This window comes from Oncorhynchus nerka, linkage group LG23, assembly GCF_034236695.1.
Source record: "Oncorhynchus nerka isolate Pitt River linkage group LG23, Oner_Uvic_2.0, whole genome shotgun sequence".
Lineage (NCBI taxonomy): Eukaryota > Metazoa > Chordata > Actinopteri > Salmoniformes > Salmonidae > Oncorhynchus > Oncorhynchus nerka.
In genome coordinates, this window is record NC_088418.1 from 27,920,313 (window position 1) to 27,942,668 (window position 22,356).

The following is a 22,356-nucleotide window of genomic DNA, read 5'->3' on the forward strand; positions in this document are numbered from 1 at the left end:
ATCCCGAGTATTGCTTGGTTGTGTTCATTAGGGCTTTGATTAATCAATCAAGTATTTTGTTAATGATATAGCAATGTTCTCTACCTATATAGTACTCTTAATACCCCCAATTCATGTTAAGTTCAAAAGAATACAAGATATAAATTGCTGACACCAGGTTTTCTTCTATTTGGTGCCTACATATTCTTTACACCAAACATAAGAAAAAGACTGAAACAGGAAGGGACTAATTAATTCCACCTGGAGGACGGAAAAAGTATTCCACTGAATAGATTCTATGGCTGATTCTCCCCGATCTGCCCCATCCTCCATTTTAGGTAGAGCCAAACCATTGGTGATATTCGATTTCGTAGAAGCCCAGCGCATTAACTTGTGCATACATTTCTGTGTCCTAGCTTGCAATAGATTTACCTGACAGCTCCTCTGTTTTCTTCCAGGCGAGACTCTTCAACTCGAGCATTCCTTCTCTAGGACTGCGCAATGTGATTTACATCAATGAGACCCACACCAGGTAAGCCCACCACAGCACTTTAAGTCATTGGTTGTTCGTTTCTCTTTTAATAGACCTTTTTCATGTGGCGGTGTATTCAAACGCTGTTCAACATGTTGTGCCGACATTCAACGTTTATTTCAAGCACGCGGGTTTGACACCTGGTACAGTGTAGTAGATATGCTGTACTTCAAACGACATGTACTCCAAACGACATGTACTCGCCACTTGTCTATGAAGCTCAGGGTGTCCCTGTGAAACAGTGGAAAACTTAAGGATGAATAATTGACTGTCAACGGACACCAGCCACTCTAATCCTGTGACTGACCTCAGTGGTCCCAAAGTTGGCGATTGGCTACCTTGTGCCTTACAAAACAACAGGACAAATGCATATATGTTCATGTCAACAAAACACTAACTTGTATATTTGACAAAAGGAGTCTTATGACAGGTGGATTTTGGTGGTGGTAGGGTTGTAAAATGACTAAGTAGAAATTGATATTTTTCTTTTTTTAAATAATGACAAGTATTTCACTGTAACCATATTACTGTACAAGATAATATAAACATTTAAATTCCACCCAAGTTGATCCTGTGCTTTGGTGGACTACAGCTGTTACAATGTAATCATTTTGTTTAAATGTGTTTCTGTAAGGCTACGGTAACTATGTTAATAGTATATACTTGTGATTGGGTGCACTCTGATTGTTGTGGTTACTGTGTATGCAGAGTATGTGACAAGTGTTCCCTGTGGTCTTGCAGACATCGTGGCTGGCTGGCCCGCAGGCTCAGCTATGTGCTGTTTGTTCTGGAGAGGGACGTCCAGAAGGACATGTTCGCTCGCAACGTGGTGGACAATGTACTCAACAACAGCAGGTATCACAGAGAGACACAGGGGGAGGGAGGGATGGAGAGGGGAGGATGAAGGGAAAAGGGAACCAGCAGGGATTTGGAAGAAGAGACAATGTACCATGATTATTCAGTAAATTACTTCCTCATCTCCTTTTGAACTGACTTCATAGACTTGAAGACAAACCAGCCCTTGGTTTCATCTCTAATGTATTTATATCAGAGGTCGTGACGGAAAGGAGATCATGTATTGGTGCACAGCCAAAGAGACAAAGCAGACAACTCTCATGAGTTTAACAGTGCGTTTTATAACAGTAATTTCCCATGAACGGTACCCTTGAAACTGTCATCCTGAGCATAGCTCCCTTGAAACTCTGAGTATAATGCCTTTCAAACCTCCATTAGCTTTTGATTTTCCCGTAGAAGAAGAATCAGAAGAATGCTTGTCTCTGACGGTACTTGTCTGTCCCAGGGTGGAGAGTGCAATTGTGGAGGTGGCCACTGAGTTGGATCCTGCGGCCACCGAGGCTGGGGTGGAACATAAAGCGGTCAGCAAGGTGAGGCGGAAAGCCAGAGGGTTCCTGCAAGAGATGGTGGCCAACATCTCACCAGCCTTCATCAGGTACAGCACCTTTCAGCGAGTCCTCTACTCTCAAAGCACTTAATGTAATGTTCTTTGGCGCTGGCAGGGTTCCCACCGGCATTTTGAAATCATTGAAAATGGGCGATGTCGTGGTTTAGAAATCACAATGTCCTTGAAGTCTGAAAATGTGTGGTTATTTTCAAACAAATGTTTCGTTTTGTCTATGGATATTGCTGCCAATCAGATAACACAGATTTGTATCAATCCTCAAATGCTAGTTCTAATCAATGTAAGCAGTGCTCAAATGAAGAATGCCGTTTTGTCCCTGTTACAACGAAAGTTGCTAAAATAAATGAATAAAACACCACTTTGGCAAGTGACAATGCCACTGAAGGAGCCATACTTGTACATTTTTTGTCTTTCAGACTGACGGGATGGGCTCTTCTCAAGCTCTTCAATGGCTTCTTCTGGAGCATCCAGATCCACAAAGGCCAGCTGGAGATGGTGAAGAAAGCTGCTACGGAGGTTAGAATCACCGCTAACACTTTATACTGCTGGCATGATACTGTTGCGCCAGTGTCAAGAGAATGTCTTCCATGTTTTAGAATATGTAAATAACTTTTTGATAGATTAACATTATATGCATGATCTGTAACATTTGTCATTTAAAGGTACACCATGGAATTTTGAGTTTACCTTAAATGTTGGTGTGTGTTGACTGTATGTTTCATGGAATTTATATAAATGTATTGCTTCACTAAACCATTCAAACCTTAGTCCTGGTCAATCATGGGACCCTTTCTGTCTACCCCGGGGACAGCGCTTCCGCAATGTTACCTTGACCGTGTTTTTTTTTGTGTGTGTGTGGATAAAGCTACGTCAGTCTTATGTCAAGACAGCTAAACCTAAGGTGACGTTTAGATGACCATTACCACCTTGAACCATCATTTATTGCCCCCTATCACTTCCATTGATTGTTAGCTATTGATGGCTAGAGTTAGCTGAGGTTTGTTGTGGCTGTTTAAAGAACCAAACCATTGATTATAATTTCTCCTGGCCAATACTGTTGACTACTTCCAGGGTTAGGAAATGTCTAACATCCTGAACTTATCCTTTTTTTATAGGGCGTTCACTCACTGCTCTAACATGTAGTGAAATCTGGGTAAATTCAAGAGGGTGCTACTAAATTAATGTCTAAACCTAGTTTTCTTTAGCCTTTGTCAATATGAATCACATACAAATAATCAATAGATTGTTCTCTACAATAGTACAACCTTTAATGTGCTTGTACTTAATAGTGTTGTTTAAATAATAACTTCAGTTTGTTGTGACCGTTTAGATCGCCCTACTCTTGGTTGTATTTCTTCCATATTTCAGCATTGGGAGGTGGTAACATTAGGCGTTTCCACGCTTTGGGTCAATCAACGTCATCTTGACACCCTCGTCATTTTAATCTCCAGATCCGCGGCGTTCTATTCCTCTAACCCAGTTCAATCAATGTTGAGGGGATGTTTCTATGGCAATTTTAAATGGGGAGGCTCACAAAATTCACAATGCAAACTGGAACAGATTTTTTTTTTTTTTTTCAATCAGGGAGGGTAGATATGGAAATTCCGTCTGTTCGCTTTACACTGAACAAAAATATAAACCCAACAATTTAAAAGATTTTGCTGAGTTCATATAAGGAAATCCGCCAATTTAAATAAATTCATGAAGGCCCAAATCCATGGATTTCACATGACTGGGCATAGGCCCACCCACTTGGGAGCCAGGCCCAGCCAATCATAATGAGTTTTGCCCCACAAAAGAGCTTTTATTACAGACAGTAATACTACTCAGCACCCCCCCCCCCTCCCCTCAGATGATCCCACAGGTGAAGAAACCGCATGTGGAGGTCCTGGGCTGGCGTGGTCACACGTGAGGTCGGTTGGCCGTACTACCGAATTCTCTAAAATGACGGAAGTGGCACAACTTGAGACGTGGCATTTGTTTGTCATAAAACTGCACATTTTAGTGGCCTTTTAACCTCTTGCTTCTACTTGGGACGCTTGCGTCCCAACTAGAGCTCTGGAAATGCAAATGCGCTACGCTAAATGCTAATAGTATTAGTTAAAACTCAAAAGTTCATTAAAATACACATGCAGGGTATCAAATTAAAGCTACACTCGTTGTGAATCCAGGCAACAAGTCAGATTTTTAAAATGCTTTTCGGCGACAGCATGAGAAGCTATCTGATAGCATGCACCAATACACTACAACACAAAAGCACAGCAGGGGACGTAAACAAAATAATTAGCATTTCGGCGTTACACAAACCGCACAATAAAATAGAAAACAGTCATTACCTTTCACCATCTTCTTTGTTGGCACTCCTAGATGTCCCATAAACACTATTGGGTCTTTATTTCGATTAAATCGGGCCATATAAAGCCAAGATATCGTTATATGTAGACTGTGTGATAAACGAAAAAAACAGCGATTTCACAACGTAACGTCATTTTTTAAAATTCAAAAAGTAGACGATAAACTTTCACAAAACACTTAGAAATACGTTTGTAATGCTACTTTAGGTATTAGTAAACGTTAATAAGCGATAAAAATAATCCGTAGGCGATGTAAAAATCATTAGCTGTCGTCTTGGAAAAAATTTCACGAGAGAGCTCTTCCAGAATGATCTGGGCGGAGACTGGAGGTAAGTGGTGCCCCTGTTTCGGTTCAACCAAGAATCAAAGATGATTCAATTCACAAGACTCTAGACAACATGGGGATGCTGTGGGAGTTGAATGCTCGGTCTTATCTAATTCGGCTCACTGTTAACAATTGCTGGAAGTGGCGCAAGGATATTTATTTCCATTTTCTGTGATCAGGTTTTCCTGCGCTTTCCGATGTAACGCACGTTATGTTATAGCCACAGTCGTGATTTAACCAGTTTTAAAAACGTCCGAGGGTTTCCTATCCACACATTCTAACCATATGAACGTACTATATTCCTGGCATGAGTAGCAGGGCGCTGAAATGTTGCACAAAATGTTCAAAAAAGTAGAGGGTAGGAGCAACTAGTTAATGTCCCCAGCACAAGGCGCACCTGTGTAATGATCATGCTGTTTTTTCAACATCTTGATAATCCATCCACCTGACAGGTGTGGCATATCTCGACAAATGCTAAAATCCTCACAAATGGGGATCTAAACAAATTTTTGCACAAAATTTGAGAAATAAGTTAACTTTGCAGATGGAAAATGTAAAATATTTTATTTCAGCTCAGAACCATGGGACCAACACTTTACATGTTGAGTTTATATTTGTGTGTACGTACACTGCATAAGGAAAGTATTCAAACCGCTTGACTTTTTCCACATTTTGTTACATCACAGCCATTCTAAAATTGATTTAAATTGTTTTTTCCCCTTGTGAATCTACTCGCAATACCCCATAATGACAAAGCAAAAACAGGTTTTTAGAAATGTTTGCAAATTTAGGAAATTCCAAAAACAGTTATCACGTTTTCAGACCCTTTACTCAGTACTTTGTTGAAGCGTCTTTGGCAGTGATTACAGCCTTGAGTCTTCTTGGGTATGATGCTACAATCTTGGCACACCTGTATTTGGGGAGTTTCTCCCTTCTCTGCAGATCCTCTCAAGCGCTCAGTTTGGCTGGAGAGCATCGCTGCACGGCTATTTTCAGGTCTCTAAAGAGATGTTAGTTCTGGCTCAAGTCTGGGCTCTGGCTGGGCCACGAGGACGTTGAGACTTGTCCCGAAGCCACTCCTGCACTGTCTTGGCTGTGTGCTTAGGGTTGTGGTCCTGTTGGAAGGTGAACCTTTGCCCAAGTCTGAGGTTCTGTACTTTGCTCCATCCAGCTTTCCCTCAATCCTGGCTAGTCTCCCAGTCCCTGTTGCTGAAAAACATCCCCACAGCAAGATGCTGTCACCACCATGCTTCACTGTAGGGATAGTGCCAGGTTTCCTCCAGGTGTGACTCTTGGTTTCATCAGACCAGAGAATTTTGGTTCTCATGGTCTGAGAGTCTACAGGTGCCTGATTGGCCACTCTACCATCAAGGCCTGATTGGTGGAGTGCTGCAGAGATGGTTGTCCTTCTGGAAGGTTCTCCTGTCTCCACAGAGGAACTCTGGAGCTCTGTCAATGACCCTTAGGTTCTTGGTCACCACCCTGACCAAAGCCCTTCTCCCTCGATGGCTCAGTTTGGCTGGGCGTTCAGCTCTAGGAATTCTTGGTGGTTCCAAACTTCTTCCATTTAAGAATGATGGAGGCCACTGTGTTCTTGGGGATCTGCAATGCTGCAGAAATGTTTTGATACCCTTCCCCAGATCTCTGCCTCGACACAATCCTGTCTATGAGCTCTATGGACAATTCCTTCGACATGGCTTGGTATTTGCTCTCACATGCACTGTCAACTGTGGGACCTTATATAGACAGGTGTGTGCCTTTCCAAATAATGTCCAATCAATTGAATTGACCTCAGGTGGACTCCAATCAAGTTGTAGAAAAATCTCAAGGATGATCAATGGAAACAGGATGTGCCTGAGCTCAATTTCTAGACTCATAGTAAAGGGTCTGAATACCTTTGTAAATAAGATATTTCTGTTTTTTGTTTTTAATAAATTAGCCAACATTTCTATAAACTTGTTTTTGTTTTGTCATTATAGGGTATTGTGTGTAGATTGAGAAATGTATTTAATCAAATTTTAGAATAAGGCTGTAACATAACAAAATGTGGGGAAAAGGGAAGGATTCTGAGTACACTGTATATATGGTCGAGACCCAGGGTCTGGACTATTGTTTTTCGGGATGCAGTTCTCTATTGAATAAAATAATAAATTTTATGGGTGAACACCATGCCCTTTTAACCATGGCCTAAATTGTTGTTTTTTTGTCTGTGTTTTGCAGTACAACGCTCCCCTTGTCTTCCTGCCCGTGCACAAGTCTCACATCGACTACCTGCTCATCACCTTTATCCTCTTCTGCCACAACATCAAGGCCCCTCACATCGCCGCTGGCAATAACCTCAACATCCCCATATTCAGGTGAGCCTTCAACTGGAAGAAGACCCATCTAGATGCTGATCTAGATCAGTTTTGCTGATCTTGGTCCGCTCTTCGCCTAATGATTTTGGAAAGGTAAGTTGGTCCTAAATCTGTGCCTAACTGCCTAGCACTACCTGGTCGAAGCTGATCTCAGGTCTGATAATGGATGAGGTTAGAATCAAGGTAGAAGAAACTGAACCTAGATCTGCACTTGAAAGAAAATGCATTTCAAATCACCTGTGCAATGTGGAAGTTATTGAGCTAGCCTAGCCATTAAAGTTGTTTGAAATATGCCATCCAGATGCAGGATTTGTTTAGTTTTCTTATTAGACTGTATCATTTCAGTGAATGACTGGGCTTGCTTATTTTTTCAGCACATTGATACGTAAACTGGGAGGATTCTTCATTCGGCGGAAACTCGACGAGACGCCAGACGGAAAGAAGGATGTCTTGTACAGATCTCTATTATATGTAGTAAGTCTACAGAGGAGAATGGTATCCCCTTTACGGTACTTATTAGCCTGACAGGGCACTATGTGTATCTGTCCATGAGAGAAAAGGAATGTGTGCGTGTGTCCATCTGCCTTAGTGTAAAGTGCCTCTGGGGCTCTGCTAATGGCTTTAGTCTATTACACCATGTTTGGTGAAATGTGGATATGCTGGTGTAACAGTATAGCTTCTGTCCCTCTCCTCACCCCAACCTGGGCTCGAACCAGGGACCCTCTGCACACATCAACCACAGTCACTCACGAAGCATCGTTACCCATCGCTCCACAACAACAGAACAACTACTTCTAGGTCTCAGAGCGAGTGACGTCACCGACTGAAACACTATTAGCGCACACCACCGCTAACTAGCTAGCCATTTCACACCGGCCACACTGTCTAAACTGGCACTAGCTGTGTCTCCCTTGTGACATTGAGGTATTTATTTTAACAAACCTAACGCAATCGTAGCGCAGCCGTACAGCGCTGTCAAGTGGGTGTGTCGGAAATATTTCTGCTATTATCACAGCGGGAATCATGTGCGCAAAAAGCTGGCAGTGACGCGAAAGGTCTGGGTTTTGATGCATTAATAAATCAATTGTAGGTGTGAAGGGCTTGACCACTCACTGACCAATAAATATTCTGAGGCTAAAAACTGCATGCGATTTTTGTCTCAAGTTTGTGTAGGTTATTAGGGGTCTTTGTTATCATCAACTCTAATTTGGCTGGAGAGCAAAGAATGTTCTCGACCTAGGACATTGTGGGTTGATACTGTTTATTAAATGGCATATAGTGAAATGCATCCAGATTTGCTTAATATGGATGGCGTGTTTGCAGTCCACAATGTTCTAGTTGGCTTCAACATGTAGTAGGGCTGGGCCATACGGCCTAAAAATCATCTCCATTTACAGTATGTATCGTTTAAAAAATTTAAAAAGCATTGTTGCACAATTTAAAGATCAATACACTGCATTTCAAACAGCCAGGAATAATAAAATAAATGGTAAAAGTATACCTAGGCTAATGATAAGCCTTCCACAACCATAAGACCCACTAATAATTGTATTATTTTATGAAAGTAGTTTAGCTTTTTTGCAATAGTCACTGATTTTGGCTTTCAAGTCTATGAAAATGCAATTTTTGTTACAAATTTAACCAGAACCATGCACAATGCACCTCCACTAACAATGACTAACTTCTTGTAGCAGGTATTATAGAAAATGAACACGGGTCTCCCTACCACAAGCCCCACGTGCTAGTGAGTAGCCAGCTAATCTTTATATTTGAAGTCCCACCAACTTGGATTTATTTGCTTTGCTGACAAGGTAGAACAGTTGAACTGTTAGGAATACACCCTCCTGTCTGTCTCCAACTGTTGGACAACCCAGCCTGTTATACTTATTTCAATATTGTAATCAAGTGGCCTACCTGGATAAGGAGATACATATTTCTCAGAATGATAATGATTTACCAAATCCTTATGAATGTATTTTTTTATGCTTATTTCACATTTTTTGTAAACCAGACGAGATAGCTAGCACAAGTCTGTGGCTAAAATCTTGATTTTTGCGATACGGGCATTTGGAACATCGAGCTAAAATATACATTCAAATGTATCAAATTAATTCAAGACATCGCCCAGACCTAACATGTAAACTTAAATAGCTTTACGTATCACATTGACACTTCTCCAGAGCTTTTATTTATTTTTAATATTAGGCTCCTATTGATTGTATGTGTGAGTCACAAGATAAATTTGCCGTTGATATGGCTATGTAGGACTGAATAATTGTAAATATCTTGTCTTTGGTAGTTGGAAGAGACATGCTCTTTAAAAATGGGGATGGATACATGAACACGTGAAACAAAGTATGGAGGTACTGTACAAGTTAAGTTTGGACACATAATCATTCCAGGGTTTTTCTTTTCTTTTTTTACTATTTTCTACATTGTAGAATAATAGTGAAAACATCAAAACTATGAAATAACACACATGGAATCATGTAGTAACCAAAAGTGATAAAAATATATATATATATTTGAGAATCTTCTAAGTAGCCACCCTTTGCCTTGATGACAGCTTTGCACACTCTTGGCATTCTCTCACCCAGCTTCATGAGGTAGTCACCTGGAATGCATTTCAATTAACAGGTGTGCCTTAAGTTAATTTGTATAATTTCTTTCCTTAATGCGTTAGAGCCAATCAGTTGTGTTGTGACAAGGTAGGGGTGGTATACAGAAGATGGCCCTATTTGATAAAAGACCAAGTCCATATTATGGCAACGGCTCAACTAAGCAAAGAGAAATGACAGTCCATTACTTTAAGACATGAAGGTCAGTCAATGTGGAAAATGTCAAGAACGTTTAAAGTTTCTACAAGTGCAGTTCCAAAAACCATCAAGGGCTATAATGAAACTAACTCTCATGAGGACCGCCACAGGAAAGGAAGACCCAGAGTTACCTCTGCTGCAGAGGTTCATTAGAGTTGCCAGCCTCAGAAATTGCAGCTCAAATAAATGTTTCACGGAGTTCAAGTAACAAACGCATCTCAACATCAACTGTTCAGAGGAGACTGCGTGAATCAGGCCTTTGCTGAAAAGAATTGCTCGAATTGCTGAAAAGAAACCACTAAACAGGATACCAATAAGAAGAAGAGACTTGCTTGGGCCAAAGAAGCACGATCAATGGACATTAGACCGGTGGAAATCTGTCCTTTGGTCTGATGAATCCATATTTGAGATTTTTGGTTCCAAACGCTGTGTCTTTGTGAGACACAGATTAGGTGAATGGATGATCTCTGCATGTGTGGTTCTCACCGTGAAGCATGGAGGAGGTGGTGTGATGGTGTGGGGCTGCTTTGCTGGTGACAGTGATTTATTTAGACTTTAAGGCCCACTTAACCAGCATGGCTACCACAGCATTCTACAGCGATACGCCATCCCATCTGGTTTGCGCTTAGTGGGGATACAATTCATTTTTTCAACAGGACAATGACCGAAACACACCTCCAGGCTGTGTAAGGGCTATTTGACCAAGAAGGAGAGTGATGGAGTGCTGCATAAGATGACCTGGCCTCTACAATCACCTGACCTCAACCCAATTGAGATGGTTTGGGATGAGTTGGACTGCAGAGCGAAGGAAAAGCAGCCAACAAGTGCTCAGCATGTGTGGGAACTCCTTCAAGACTATTGAAAAAGCATTCCTCATGAAGCTGGTTGAGTGTGCAAAGCTGTCAAGGCAAAGGGTGGCTACTTTGAAGAATCTCAAATATAAAATTCATTTGTATTTGTTTAAACTTTTGGGGGGGGGGTTATTATATGATTCCAAATGTGTTATTTCATAGTTTTGTCTTCACTATTGTTCTACAATGTATTTAAAAATAAAAACCCTTGAATGAGCAGGCGTGTCCAAACTTATGACTGGTACTGTATGTGAGTTATGCAAAAGCATGAGGGCAAAAGCCTCTATAGGCTACTTGGCTAATGCAGGGTCATAATTTTTAAAAGACACACCAACACATTGCTGTTGAATCAGACTTTGTTACAGGAGGGTAGTTTGAGGGCTTGGTTGTTTATCTAATGACCTGGGAGGAAGCAATTGTGCAGGGAAAATAACTGACTAAATACAAGGGCCACTGGCATCATTGCATCTCTTGTTTCGTGATGGGGTCTATTTCCCAGCTCTGTCAAATGTCACGGGACTATTTAAAGCCAAAGCATCGATTCCCCTAAAGCCTTTACACTGTCCCGAAGCTGTAGACCAGTTGGAACACACTGCATTTATTACAGAATGGGGACAAAAGCTCACGCACACCATAACTGTGGTCGGTTAACCGCAGTAGGGGGCTGTTGTATCTCTTGCTTTTGCCTCTGTGTTATAGGGACCACCTGCTGGGTGCTGACGAGTGGTGGCTACTTGCACCAATTCAACACACAGAATCGTCAGAATTAACAAATGTCAGCTGGTATTCTGGTCAGATGCACTTGGCTGTCCATTGTTCTGGTGTGTGTTGTGCACCCGGGAGTAGAAATTGGCAATTTAGTTCTAGATGAGTAGATGAAACCCATGTAAGCATGTCTCCAAAAACAGCTAATTTATCATATTGCTAATCTATCCCCCCCCTCCCCCTAGTACACAGAGGAGTTGCTGAGGCAGCAGCAGTTCCTGGAGGTCTTCCTGGAGGGCACGCGCTCTCGCAGCGGCAAGCCCTCCCCGGCACGCGCCGGCATGCTCTCCATCGTCGTGGACGCCCTGTGCAACGGCGTCATCCCCGAAGTGATGGTGGTGCCCGTGGGCATCTCCTATGACCGCATCCTCGAGGGCAACTACAACAGTGAGCAGCTGGTACGGACGTGTGTTTGCGAGCGGGGCAGGCAAAGGAGTGTGTGTGTGATGGGTTCTGTGTGTTGGATTTGTGTTGGCGTATGTTTTGTAGTTGGGGGAATATCTCTGAATACCTCCCTAAATGTGTATATATTTGCTGTAAGTATATAACCATAGAGCTATGTGTGAATTATATTTCTGTCTACAACCCTCAGGGGAAGCCGAAGAAGAATGAGAGTCTGTGGGGTGTCGCGTGCGGAGTGTTACGGATGCTGCGGAAGAACTACGGCTGTGTGAGAGTGGACTTCACCCAGCCGTTCTCTCTGAAAGTGAGGACTGAGAGCGAGACCTTAACACAAGCCCCCTCCGTGAAGCTCCTATGTTAACTGGACGTTTGAAAATGTCAACTAGCCTAATCCCTCTTTTAACCTACCAAGCGTCAACTAACTCCCATTGTAAAGTACACCAGAGTCGTGTTAAGGGCACGATTTAGAAAACGATAATTAGCGTTTGTTAGTGGATAAGTCCAGGTAGTCCCTACCTGTTTCAGTCCGTCGTCTTTCGTGGGGTGCCTAATGAACACGTCCCAGTCTTATCCGCTCACAGAGGAGATGAAATTAGTTTTAAATACTTCCTAAAGAAAGTTATTGTGTAAGTGGGGCAGATTTGTGGAAAGGTTGTTGAAACACTGTGGGTGAAATTTGTCACGAGTACTAGACCCAGTTTCCTAAAGCATATTTAAGGCTAAATTCATTGTTAGAACCTTCATAGGAGCATTTTATAAATCTCCAAGCTGTTGCTCAAAACCATTGCTACTTAAGTTGCGCTGGAAACTGCTTATTCACCTACTTCCTCAGACCACTCGTAGAACAGCTAAGTACAGCATTAGATGCTCCCCCCCCCCCCCCCCCCTTCAATGGCACTTTACACAGAAGATCTCCACTAAACATGGAATCAAGATGTTTATCTGTCTCTGAACGCTGATAACTTCAGAATGAAATTGACTACAAATAAAGTAACCAATGCTTTTGCAATTGTTTCAAACGAGGGAAGGCTTGAAAGATGCTTCAAGTGCAAACCGAGATGACTGCATTTAATAAATAAATACAAGTATTGGCTATTTAGACCTATATATTTAAATCATATTTAAATAATACAGTTCATGTTCTACACGGTGTACAAAACATTAGGAACAACTGCTATTTCCATGATCGCTTGTTAAGACAGACATCGATGGACTGAGACATGGATTGTTTGTGTCATTGAGGGTGAATGGGCAAAACAAAAGATTAAAGTGCCTTTGAACTGGGTAATGTAGTAGGTGCCAGGCGCACAGGTTTGAATGTGTCAAGAACCGCAATGCTGGCGGGATTTTCACGCTCAACATTTTCCTGTGTATCAAGAATCGGCCACAACCCATTCTTGATACAGAATGGTACTGTAACAGTGTATTTTGCTTATTGTAGGCTACGGTGTAATTTTTCCTTCAATACATTTGTGTGCAATGATGTGCCACATCTGTGATTTTAGTGCATTATTATAGCCAAGGGTTAGTGTTAGAATTACCTGCCTTAATATTCGCAGCCATATACAGTGCCTTCAGAATGTATTCATACCGCTTCATTTATTCCACATTTTGTTAGTCTGATTTTCCCTCACCCATCTACATACAATTCCCCATAATGACAGTGCAATTTTTTGGGGGACTTCTCCGGGACGCTGGCCTAGAAGGGGACAAGTATATTCGTGTCTAGTTCTGTTGATGTTGAGATGGGTGTTTTGCGGGTACTATTTAATGAAGTTGCCAGTTGAGAACTTATAAGGTGTCTGGTTCTCAAACTTGTCCTCTTGCTCAGTTGTGCACCGGGGGCTCCCACTCTTTCTATTTTGGTTAGGGCCAGTTTGTGCTGTTCTCTGAAGGGAGTAGGACACAGTATTGTCCCAGATCTTCAGTTTGTTGGCATTTTCTCACATGAAATAGCCATAATTTATTAACAAGAATAGACTGACGAGTTTCAGAAGAAAGTTCTTTGTTTCGGGCCATTTTGAGCCTGTAATTGAACCCACAAATGCTGACGCTCCAGATACTCAACTAGTCTAAACAAAGCCTGTTTTATTGCTTCTTTAATCAGGACAACAGCTTTCAGCTGTGCTAACATAATTGCAAAAGGGTTTTCTAATGATCAATTAGCCTTTTAAAATGAAAAACTTGGATTAGCTAACACAACGTGCTATTGGAACACATGAGTGATGGTTGCTGATAATGGGCCTCAGTACGCCTATGTAGATATTTCATAAAACAATCTGCCTTTTCCAGCTGCAATATTCATTTACAACATTAACAATGTCTACACTCTTTCTGTTCAATTTGAGGTTATTTTAATGGACAAAAGCAACAGACAAATCTTTCAAAAACCAGGACATTTAAGTGACCCCAAACTTTTGAATGGTATTGTATGTAAATGAAAAACAGAAATGTCTCATTTTCAATAAATGTGCTAACCAATTGTAAAAACATGTTTTCACTGTCATTATGGGGTATTGTGTGTAGATGGCTGAACGGGGAAAAGTATCTCCTTTTGTATTCATGCTGTAACAAAACAAGATGGATTAAGTCGAGGGGTATGAATAGGTTCTGAAGGCACTGTAGGTCATTTCTCTCCCGTCAGTATTGTGAAGTAACGACGCAGTTAGGGAACGTTCTCTCCGTGGGCTTTTGGGAAATGCACGTTACATCTTCAACCGTTGTAGGAATGACGCATCCTCCAAACACTCGTTAGCCTAAGTTCCATCGCTATCGGGAAACCCAGCCCCCATCGGTGCAAAGAAATACTGTACAACTCAATCTACAGCACGATTTCATAGGGAATTTTATCATCGGAAATGTTAATGTGTGTTACAAACAGGTGAATATTTAACAAGGAGTTCAACTGTTGTTCAAGGGTCAACTGTTGTTCAAGGGTCAACTGTTGTTCAAGGGTCAACTGTTGTTCAAGGGTCAACTGTTGTTCAAGGGTCGGCGTGACGCCATGCCTTCACCTTTTTCAATCGATTTGAAATCAGTTTATTTTGCTCACTGCCAATTACTCATGCGCGATGTCGCCCTATCTTTTTGTGTGTCCTTAAGGAGTACCTGGACACGCAAAGAAGTCGGCATATTCCTCCCACCCTCTCCCTGGAACAGACCTTGGTGCCCACCATCATCGATGCACAGTATGTACACATACACACTGTCTTTTGGACCAGGCCTACGTGATTCCATTGGATTGAATTGAACTTTATTCCCAAGTGGGAAGTAAATATGTTCAACGGCTCACATACCACCACATCATAAAACATTTAACATACACATTATGGACATAGTGCTGATTCCATGTATTTTTACCAAGTCTTATTCTGTTTTCAAGTGAAACACAATACCTTGCTCTTGTTAAAGCTTTAAGAATTGATTTGTGTGTGTGCTGATTTTTATTTATTTTTTCCCCACCCCCTCCCTTTGTGTGTTGGTTCAGGCCGGATCAGGCCCAGTTTGAGGGCGAGCAGGAGGAGCAGCCCAACTCCAGGGACCTGTCGGACGAACCCTGGAGAAGACAGGTCATCGCCAACCTGGCCAAGCACGTACTCTTCAGTAAGTAACGATAACACCCCCTCTCATAGGCCTTAGTCCTATGTTGGTCTTGTCCTCAGTCGGTAAGAGCAAGGTGCTAGCAACACCACGGTGGCAGTTTCAATTCCTGGAGGGATTACAAACGCATTCAAAAATATATATATATGCACTTTATTATAGTCCAAACATAGTCATTTTTTGAAACCACTCTCCACATGCACCGTCAGTGGGGCCACCAACGAAAAGTGTAAGCAAATGATGGTTCAAATGCATCCCATGACATTTTCAGATACAGATCATTGGTTTAGAGTAGCACACCCTTCAGCCCACGACTTTGTCTAGCGTAAGGGCATTTTCTTCATCAAATTTATTTTATTAATATAACACATGTTCTTATGTACCTGTAAATGTGTGCATTTGTAGAAAGTATATTTCCTGTGTTATTCATATAATATCCACTTATCTAGTCCCCCTCACATTTGTTCTCTTGTTATCTGCTTACTGCACTTTGACTTTCCTTATCACTCCTCTCACCAAGAGCACCCCCTTTTTTTACTAAACAAATCCTATACTGAAGGATATGACCTTAGAACTTCATTTTTCATGATCCCCGACAACAATCTGCTTTGTGCTGTGGTCTGAAAACAAACCGGTTCTCCCTAGCTTCATTCAGGGGCATTCTCCTCAGCTAGTCCTATTCGTGTCAGCCAATCAGCTGCTACGGAGCCATATGGCATGTTGTTCTCAGCCAATCCCAGCGAGGGGAGGATAGAGGATCTGGTCAGGGGTGGAATTGCAGTATCAGTGGCTGCAGTTGTAAATGTTTTACACCCAGGCTGACATTAAACCCAAGATTAGGCACTGAAGACACCCTCTCTGTGGTCAGATTGTACTGTATTGTATTATTTAAATGATGCCTTTTGGAAACCCACACACTCTCTTTCTCTCTTGCGTCTAGTTCTCTCCCTCACATCTTATCTTTCGCTCTCCCTCTCTCTCCCTCTTTATCATGTTCAGCCTATTCCCAGTCTTGCACCCCTTTTTTTTGTCCCTTTTTTGTTAGAACAATATAGAAATCACAAACCCTAGGCAAATTCTAACACATTTTCCACCTTTTTATAGAGCTCCATCTCACTTCAAGAAGTGACATCTCTTCTGCTTAGTTGAGAGTTCAAAAGGACGAATTTCACAAGGGCCCGTATTCAGTGTCTCAAGAGTAGGAGTACTGTTCTAAGGTCAGGTCCCCCATGTCCATGAAATTGTGTTCATTATGATCTAAAAGGCCAGGCTGATCCTAGATTAACACCCCTACTCTGAGACGCTTTAGGAATACAGGCCCTGACCTGTCTTAGCTCCAGCTGACACTCATGTTATTTAGAGACAGTCGCTCACTGTTTACTGTCCTTTCTCTCTGTCATCCATCTGGGCTTCCTGACTGTGACCCTAGTCGGATAACATGTCATCTGTTTCCCCTCCCACAGCGGCTAACAAGTCCTCAGCGGTCATGTCCACCCACATTGTAGCCTGTCTGCTCCTTTACAGACACAGACAGGTAAGCAGCCCTACTTTTCACAGGAATAAGATCCAACGATCACGTTTTGGTTCAAGGCCTTGCATTAAAGTGATTGATCCCCATTCACGGTTTGATGCGCTTAACGCTAAACTCCCTGCTAACCGACATCAACAACAATAATTTGAATCTGCCTTGACTGCTGTTTATTGGCTCTTCCCAATTTGAGGCCCTTGAGTCATAACCCACATCGAGATGAGCCAATCATTGCAGGTTTTAATTTGGTCTTTGTTGATTTATGTAAAAAAAGGAATTACTCCTAGCTGGGTATGATAATGTCATAATGTGGATTTGACCCTTTTTAAATTGTCAATACAATTACACATTGCTACTCTAAGTATACTTGGTATTAGTGCTTAATTATCCTCAGTTTGAATGAACATTGTGGAAGTATAGATTGAACATTTGGAAGTATTTTATGAATAAACATTGTGGAAGTATTATTTTTCACCACGTCTGTGTGTCTCCCCTTTGCTCCAGGGGGTTGCGCTGTCTAAGCTGGTGGAGGACTTCTTCAACATGAAGGAGGAGATCCTGTCACGGGACTTTGACCTGGGCTTCTCCGGCAACTCCGAGGACGTGGTCATGCACGCTCTCCACCTCCTGGACAACTGTGTGCACGTGACCAGCACCAACCGCAACACGGAGTTCACCATCGCCCCGAGCAAAACGGTGCCGGCGCTGTTCGAGCTCAACTTCTACAGCAACGGCCTCTTCCATGTCTTTATCTCGGACGCCATCATAGGTACTGACACCGCCGCTGTGTTTTGACATAGGGAAACCTATTGAGTGAAATAAAGTACACCAATTCATCAGTTTTTCCCAATTGTGTGTTGCAGCCAAGTCCCTATTGGATTCTGTTCAGATTTCTTTTTTTTTTTTTTTTAGAAATTTTTGCAGACATGACTTTAATATATTGAATTTCCTCCACTAATGTACATTTATTTTCATCAATGTCTCAACATCGGTTTAATTTTGTCATCTCACCATCCGTTGTGTCTACCCTTTTTTGTTGTAATTTAAAAAAAAATTATGTTGCCCTCTCAGCATGCAGTGCTCTGGCATTGCTACGGGAACAGGCGGCATCTGAGGTGGAGGGGGAGCAGGGCGGGCCCAGCATCCTCCTCAGTCAGGAGAGACTGATCCGGAAGGCCGCTGGCCTCTCCCACTTCCTCACCAATGAAGTGGCGGTTGCACCGGTCAGTCACTTCTTCCACCCCCCCCCCAGTACACCTATCCCGTGCACTTAACAACCTTGTAACATTCTTGCGCATGTTACTTTACACACACAACTTCTTGAACAGCCACTCTGTTTTAGTTATTCTTTCACAATGTTGTTCAAAATGTGTACATAAGAAAATTACACCCCAAAACTATTTTGGTATTTGTTTCATTAGTCCACTGTTGATATAGTCACAAAATGGAATTTCAGCGATCAACTTTTCAAGAAATATAACTTGTATGTCTTAACTTGATTGCTGACAGGCAAAACATTTTGGGACTATATCAACAATGGACTAACGAAACAAATTCAACGTTTTCCTTTAAGTGCTAAGTGGAACAGATGAGACTGCTTGTGCAGTATTTCTGTTCTGCCAAACCAGTGTTTTCTACCATTTTGATATAACTATGATACAACTGCACCATCTAGCGGGGAAGATGAAGTTTCCTTGATTCAGGAGTAGGCTTTGGTGGTATACCTGGGTATTTGGAAATGGCCACAGGATGGTTTTTCAATACCATCAAAACAATTTATTTTGAAATATTTTTTTCAAATAAAATGTGAAATATTTGTAGCTACTTTAAGTTAATACCTGTAGTCAACTTGTGTAATACCTTAGGAGATAAAGCAGATTGCATTCTTCATTTCACCTGTCACATTAGTTTACATTATGAAGCTTAACGTAGTTCCCCAGGACAGTTGAGCCAGTCAAGTGTTTTTGTTTGTAAATGGCACAATGGGATAAAGAGGGAGCTGGTATTTGGTTTAACTTGCTTGTAAGCTAAGTAAGTGGCTGAATTAATAAGGAGACGGCACATCCTATAGTGTTAGCTTTCTGCTGTGTTTGAGAAGTCAAAGCTCTTTGCACGAGTTATCTGTACAGCTGCCACTGCTATTTTGATTTCCTTGCGTTTTCTCTCTCATCTCTGTTCTCGGCCCTTCTCCAAGCAGAGCAGGTTGGCCCATTGCCCTAGCGACTCAGTCTCTGCACAGACAGCGTGAACACATGCTGGTGCGGTTTTTCTGTCAGACAAGCATATGTCAACTTTGTTAATTTGCACAATGTCTCTCGTTCACGTTCGCTTGTAAAAGTCCAAACTCAACAAAAATGTGTCCCTGTGCCCAAGAACGCCAAGGTAACCTGTCTATATGACTATTGCTCGGTTAGCACTCACATCTGTAACCATAAAATGCTTTGAAAGACTCCCCCTCGGGAGGCTGAAAATATCCTGCATGGGGCCACAGATCCTCAAAGTTCTAGAGCTGCACCATTGAGAGCATCTTGACTGACTGCATCACCGCTTGGTATGGCAACTGCTTGGCTTCCAGCCACAAGGCGCTACAGAGGCTAGTGCATACAGCTCAGTACATCACTGGGGCTGAGCTCCGTGCCTTCCAGGACCTCTATACCAGGCGGTGTCAGAGGAAGGATTAAAAAGCCACACAGACTCCAGCCACACAAGTCATACTGTTCTCTCTGATTTTGTTTTATACTGTTCAATCAAACTTCAACCAAAAATAATTTTCATAGATTTCTATGAGTGCAACATAGGGCTGCACATATGGGCAAAACATCTTAGCCTTATTTTTAACAAAATATTGCACTTGCGATTTAGATCAACACTTGGGTGAGCTGTTGAAGTCATGGAAATCGAATGATAGTGGGCACTTAGAATATAGTTTTTGAGAACAAATAAAAAAGCCAGAGGAGTTATTGTGACAGGGTAGGGACAAGTGTTGGGCAGTGTTTCCTAGGGGACCCTATAATCTTTGGTTACATTAAGTGTTTTTCTCTGAGCTACTTTATGTAGCTAACATAGTCCATGCTTCATATTTTCCTCTTTGATTCAGATGATTGTGTTGCACAAACAACATGCTGATTTAGGCCTACACCATCTCTGGTATCAGGCTGTATTTGCTAGCTATGTTTACTCAGTACATTTACTACTTAGCCAGCAAACTAGCAATTAGCATTAGCAGCTAAAACAATTTATTTTAGCCACAACTTGCTAAGAACTTACTGTTTGCGGACTGTAAGATACACAAACTAATAGTGTCATTGTAGAACGCTTGTGGATTTATATTAAGACGCAGTGGAAATCCGCATCGTTATCATCAACATCTTGATGCATGTGCTGCATTGACCATGCAGACTGAACGCAAGTGGTCTCGTGGTTGAGCAACAACTGCTCCTTGAGTGACGGGGTGGGGCTTGGTCTGTGTGGAAAGTGGCAATGAGAGGAGAGGGATGACTCAAGTACCGGAGTAAACTAATACAAATGGATGCTACACACAACAGAGTAGCGTATCACATTTAACAAACCAAACATTGAAATACTGGTATAGAAGGTAAAGTAAAAACCCAAACTGGTCCATGCATCAATACCGGTGTGTGTATATAGTATACTCTACTACTACCTACAGGGACTTCAGAAAGTATTCACACCCTTTTACTTTTTCCCAATGTCGGCACTAAAGTAATACTGCAAAACATGGCAAAGCTTAACTTTTTATCCTGAATACAAAGTTTTATGTTTGGGTAAATCCAATAGAACACATTACTGAGTACCACTCTCCATATTTTCAAGCCTAGTGGTGGCTGCGTCACGTTATGGCTATGCTTGTAATCGAAAAGGTCTGGGGAGTTTTTCAGGACAAAAATGGAGCTAAGCACAGGCAAAATCCTGGAGGAAAACCTGGTTGTCTGCTTTCCACCAGGCACTGGGAGATGAATTCGCCTTTCAGCAGGATAACAACTTAAAACAAGGCCGAATCTACACTATGGTTACTTAACCAAGAAGACAGTGAATGTTGCTGAGTTACTTTTGACTTCAATCTACTTAAATTGATGGCAAGACCTAAAAAAATGGTTGTCTAGCAATGATCAACAACCAATTTGACAGCGCTTGAAGAATTTTGAAAATAATGATTGGCAAATGTGGCACAATCCAGGTGTGAAAAGCGCATGATGACTTAGCCAGAAAGACTCACAGCTGTAATTGCTGCCAAAGCTAGTAATACAACGTGTTGACTCAGGGGTGCGATTACTTATGTAAATGAGATTTCTGTATTTCATGTTCAATACATTTGCAAAAATGTCTAAAAACATGTTTTAAATTTGTCATTATAGGGTTTTGTGTGTAGTTTGGTGAGGGGAATAAGCATGTCTTAAATCAATTTTGAAAATGGGCTGTAAACCACGAATAAGTCGAGGGGTATGAATACTTGTGTAACTTTGAGCTGAATTGCCTGTCTTTGCCATTATCTTCATTTTTGCTAATTAGCATATTTAGCTAGCACTCTCTGGAAATTCTCTAAAATGGGTTCAATGGGCTTTTCTTTTTTTTTTTCATTTCTAGCTCCCCTTGTGTACTAAGACGGTAATACTGTAAATCCCGGATTGAGGACGATATGAAAATCTGGATACACCCTAGTCACTAGAACAGAAAGGGAAAATGTTGCTTAACGGTCCCCAATATAGCACATGTTCATCCAGGGTGAAAGCTGTATCAATGTGGGGTCTACACTTTATTTACCGCAATATCTGTATTGTGTCTCTCTCTCTCGATAGTGACCTTTTGTCTCCTCTCCATCTCCAGCCCTGTCAGACCATCTATCAGGTGTTCCACGATGCTGTCAGCCGTTTGATCCAGTATGGAGTTCTGTATGTGGCAGAGGTGAGTTTTACATGACAAGGAATGCTGTCCGGCTGCAGAAATGCCAAAAACAAGGTCTTCAGGCTCAAATGAAATCTTGATTTGAAAATGCTTATATTTAACTGAATTTTCTAGCAAATGTTCTGAACCGTGTGTGCAAGCACGTTTGTGTTATTGTGTGTGTCCGTGTATTCATCCAGGAGGACCAGGAGGAGCTGACCCCCAGCCCCACCGAGGAGCCATGGCCTAAGAAGTTCCCTGAGCCCCTGTCGTGGAGGAGTGATGAGGAGGACGAGGACAGCGACTTTGCAGAGGAGCAGAGGGACCGCTACCTCAAAGTAAGCCAGCCACACTGACCTTTGGAAAACAATCACCACAGACAGTTAGCTTAGATGTCCAAAATGACACTTTTTTTTCCCCCTCTTCCCCCATCCTATGTAGTTCAATCAAAGGTAGTACAATAGATAGACGGGTAACTGACAAAATAAAGGATATACCAATAGAAGTTTCTTATTAGGGTGTTGG

At 41.9% G+C, this 22,356-nt stretch overlaps 1 protein-coding gene across 1 annotated transcript in view; it reads left to right on the plus strand.

Annotated features, from left to right (window-relative positions):
- Positions 1–22,356, plus strand: part of gpam (glycerol-3-phosphate acyltransferase, mitochondrial) — a 42,213-nt gene that overhangs the window by 12,717 nt on the left and 7,140 nt on the right. The window contains exons 4-18 of the mRNA XM_029629563.2: positions 438–511; positions 1,253–1,366; positions 1,812–1,961; positions 2,348–2,447; positions 6,831–6,967; positions 7,342–7,441; positions 11,585–11,797; positions 11,992–12,105; positions 14,904–14,989; positions 15,289–15,404; positions 16,865–16,935; positions 17,434–17,698; positions 18,001–18,152; positions 21,775–21,852; positions 22,032–22,169. Coding sequence (XP_029485423.1) covers positions 438–511; positions 1,253–1,366; positions 1,812–1,961; positions 2,348–2,447; positions 6,831–6,967; positions 7,342–7,441; positions 11,585–11,797; positions 11,992–12,105; positions 14,904–14,989; positions 15,289–15,404; positions 16,865–16,935; positions 17,434–17,698; positions 18,001–18,152; positions 21,775–21,852; positions 22,032–22,169 — 1,908 coding nt within the window. The remainder of the gene's footprint in view (positions 1–437; positions 512–1,252; positions 1,367–1,811; positions 1,962–2,347; positions 2,448–6,830; positions 6,968–7,341; positions 7,442–11,584; positions 11,798–11,991; positions 12,106–14,903; positions 14,990–15,288; positions 15,405–16,864; positions 16,936–17,433; positions 17,699–18,000; positions 18,153–21,774; positions 21,853–22,031; positions 22,170–22,356) is intronic.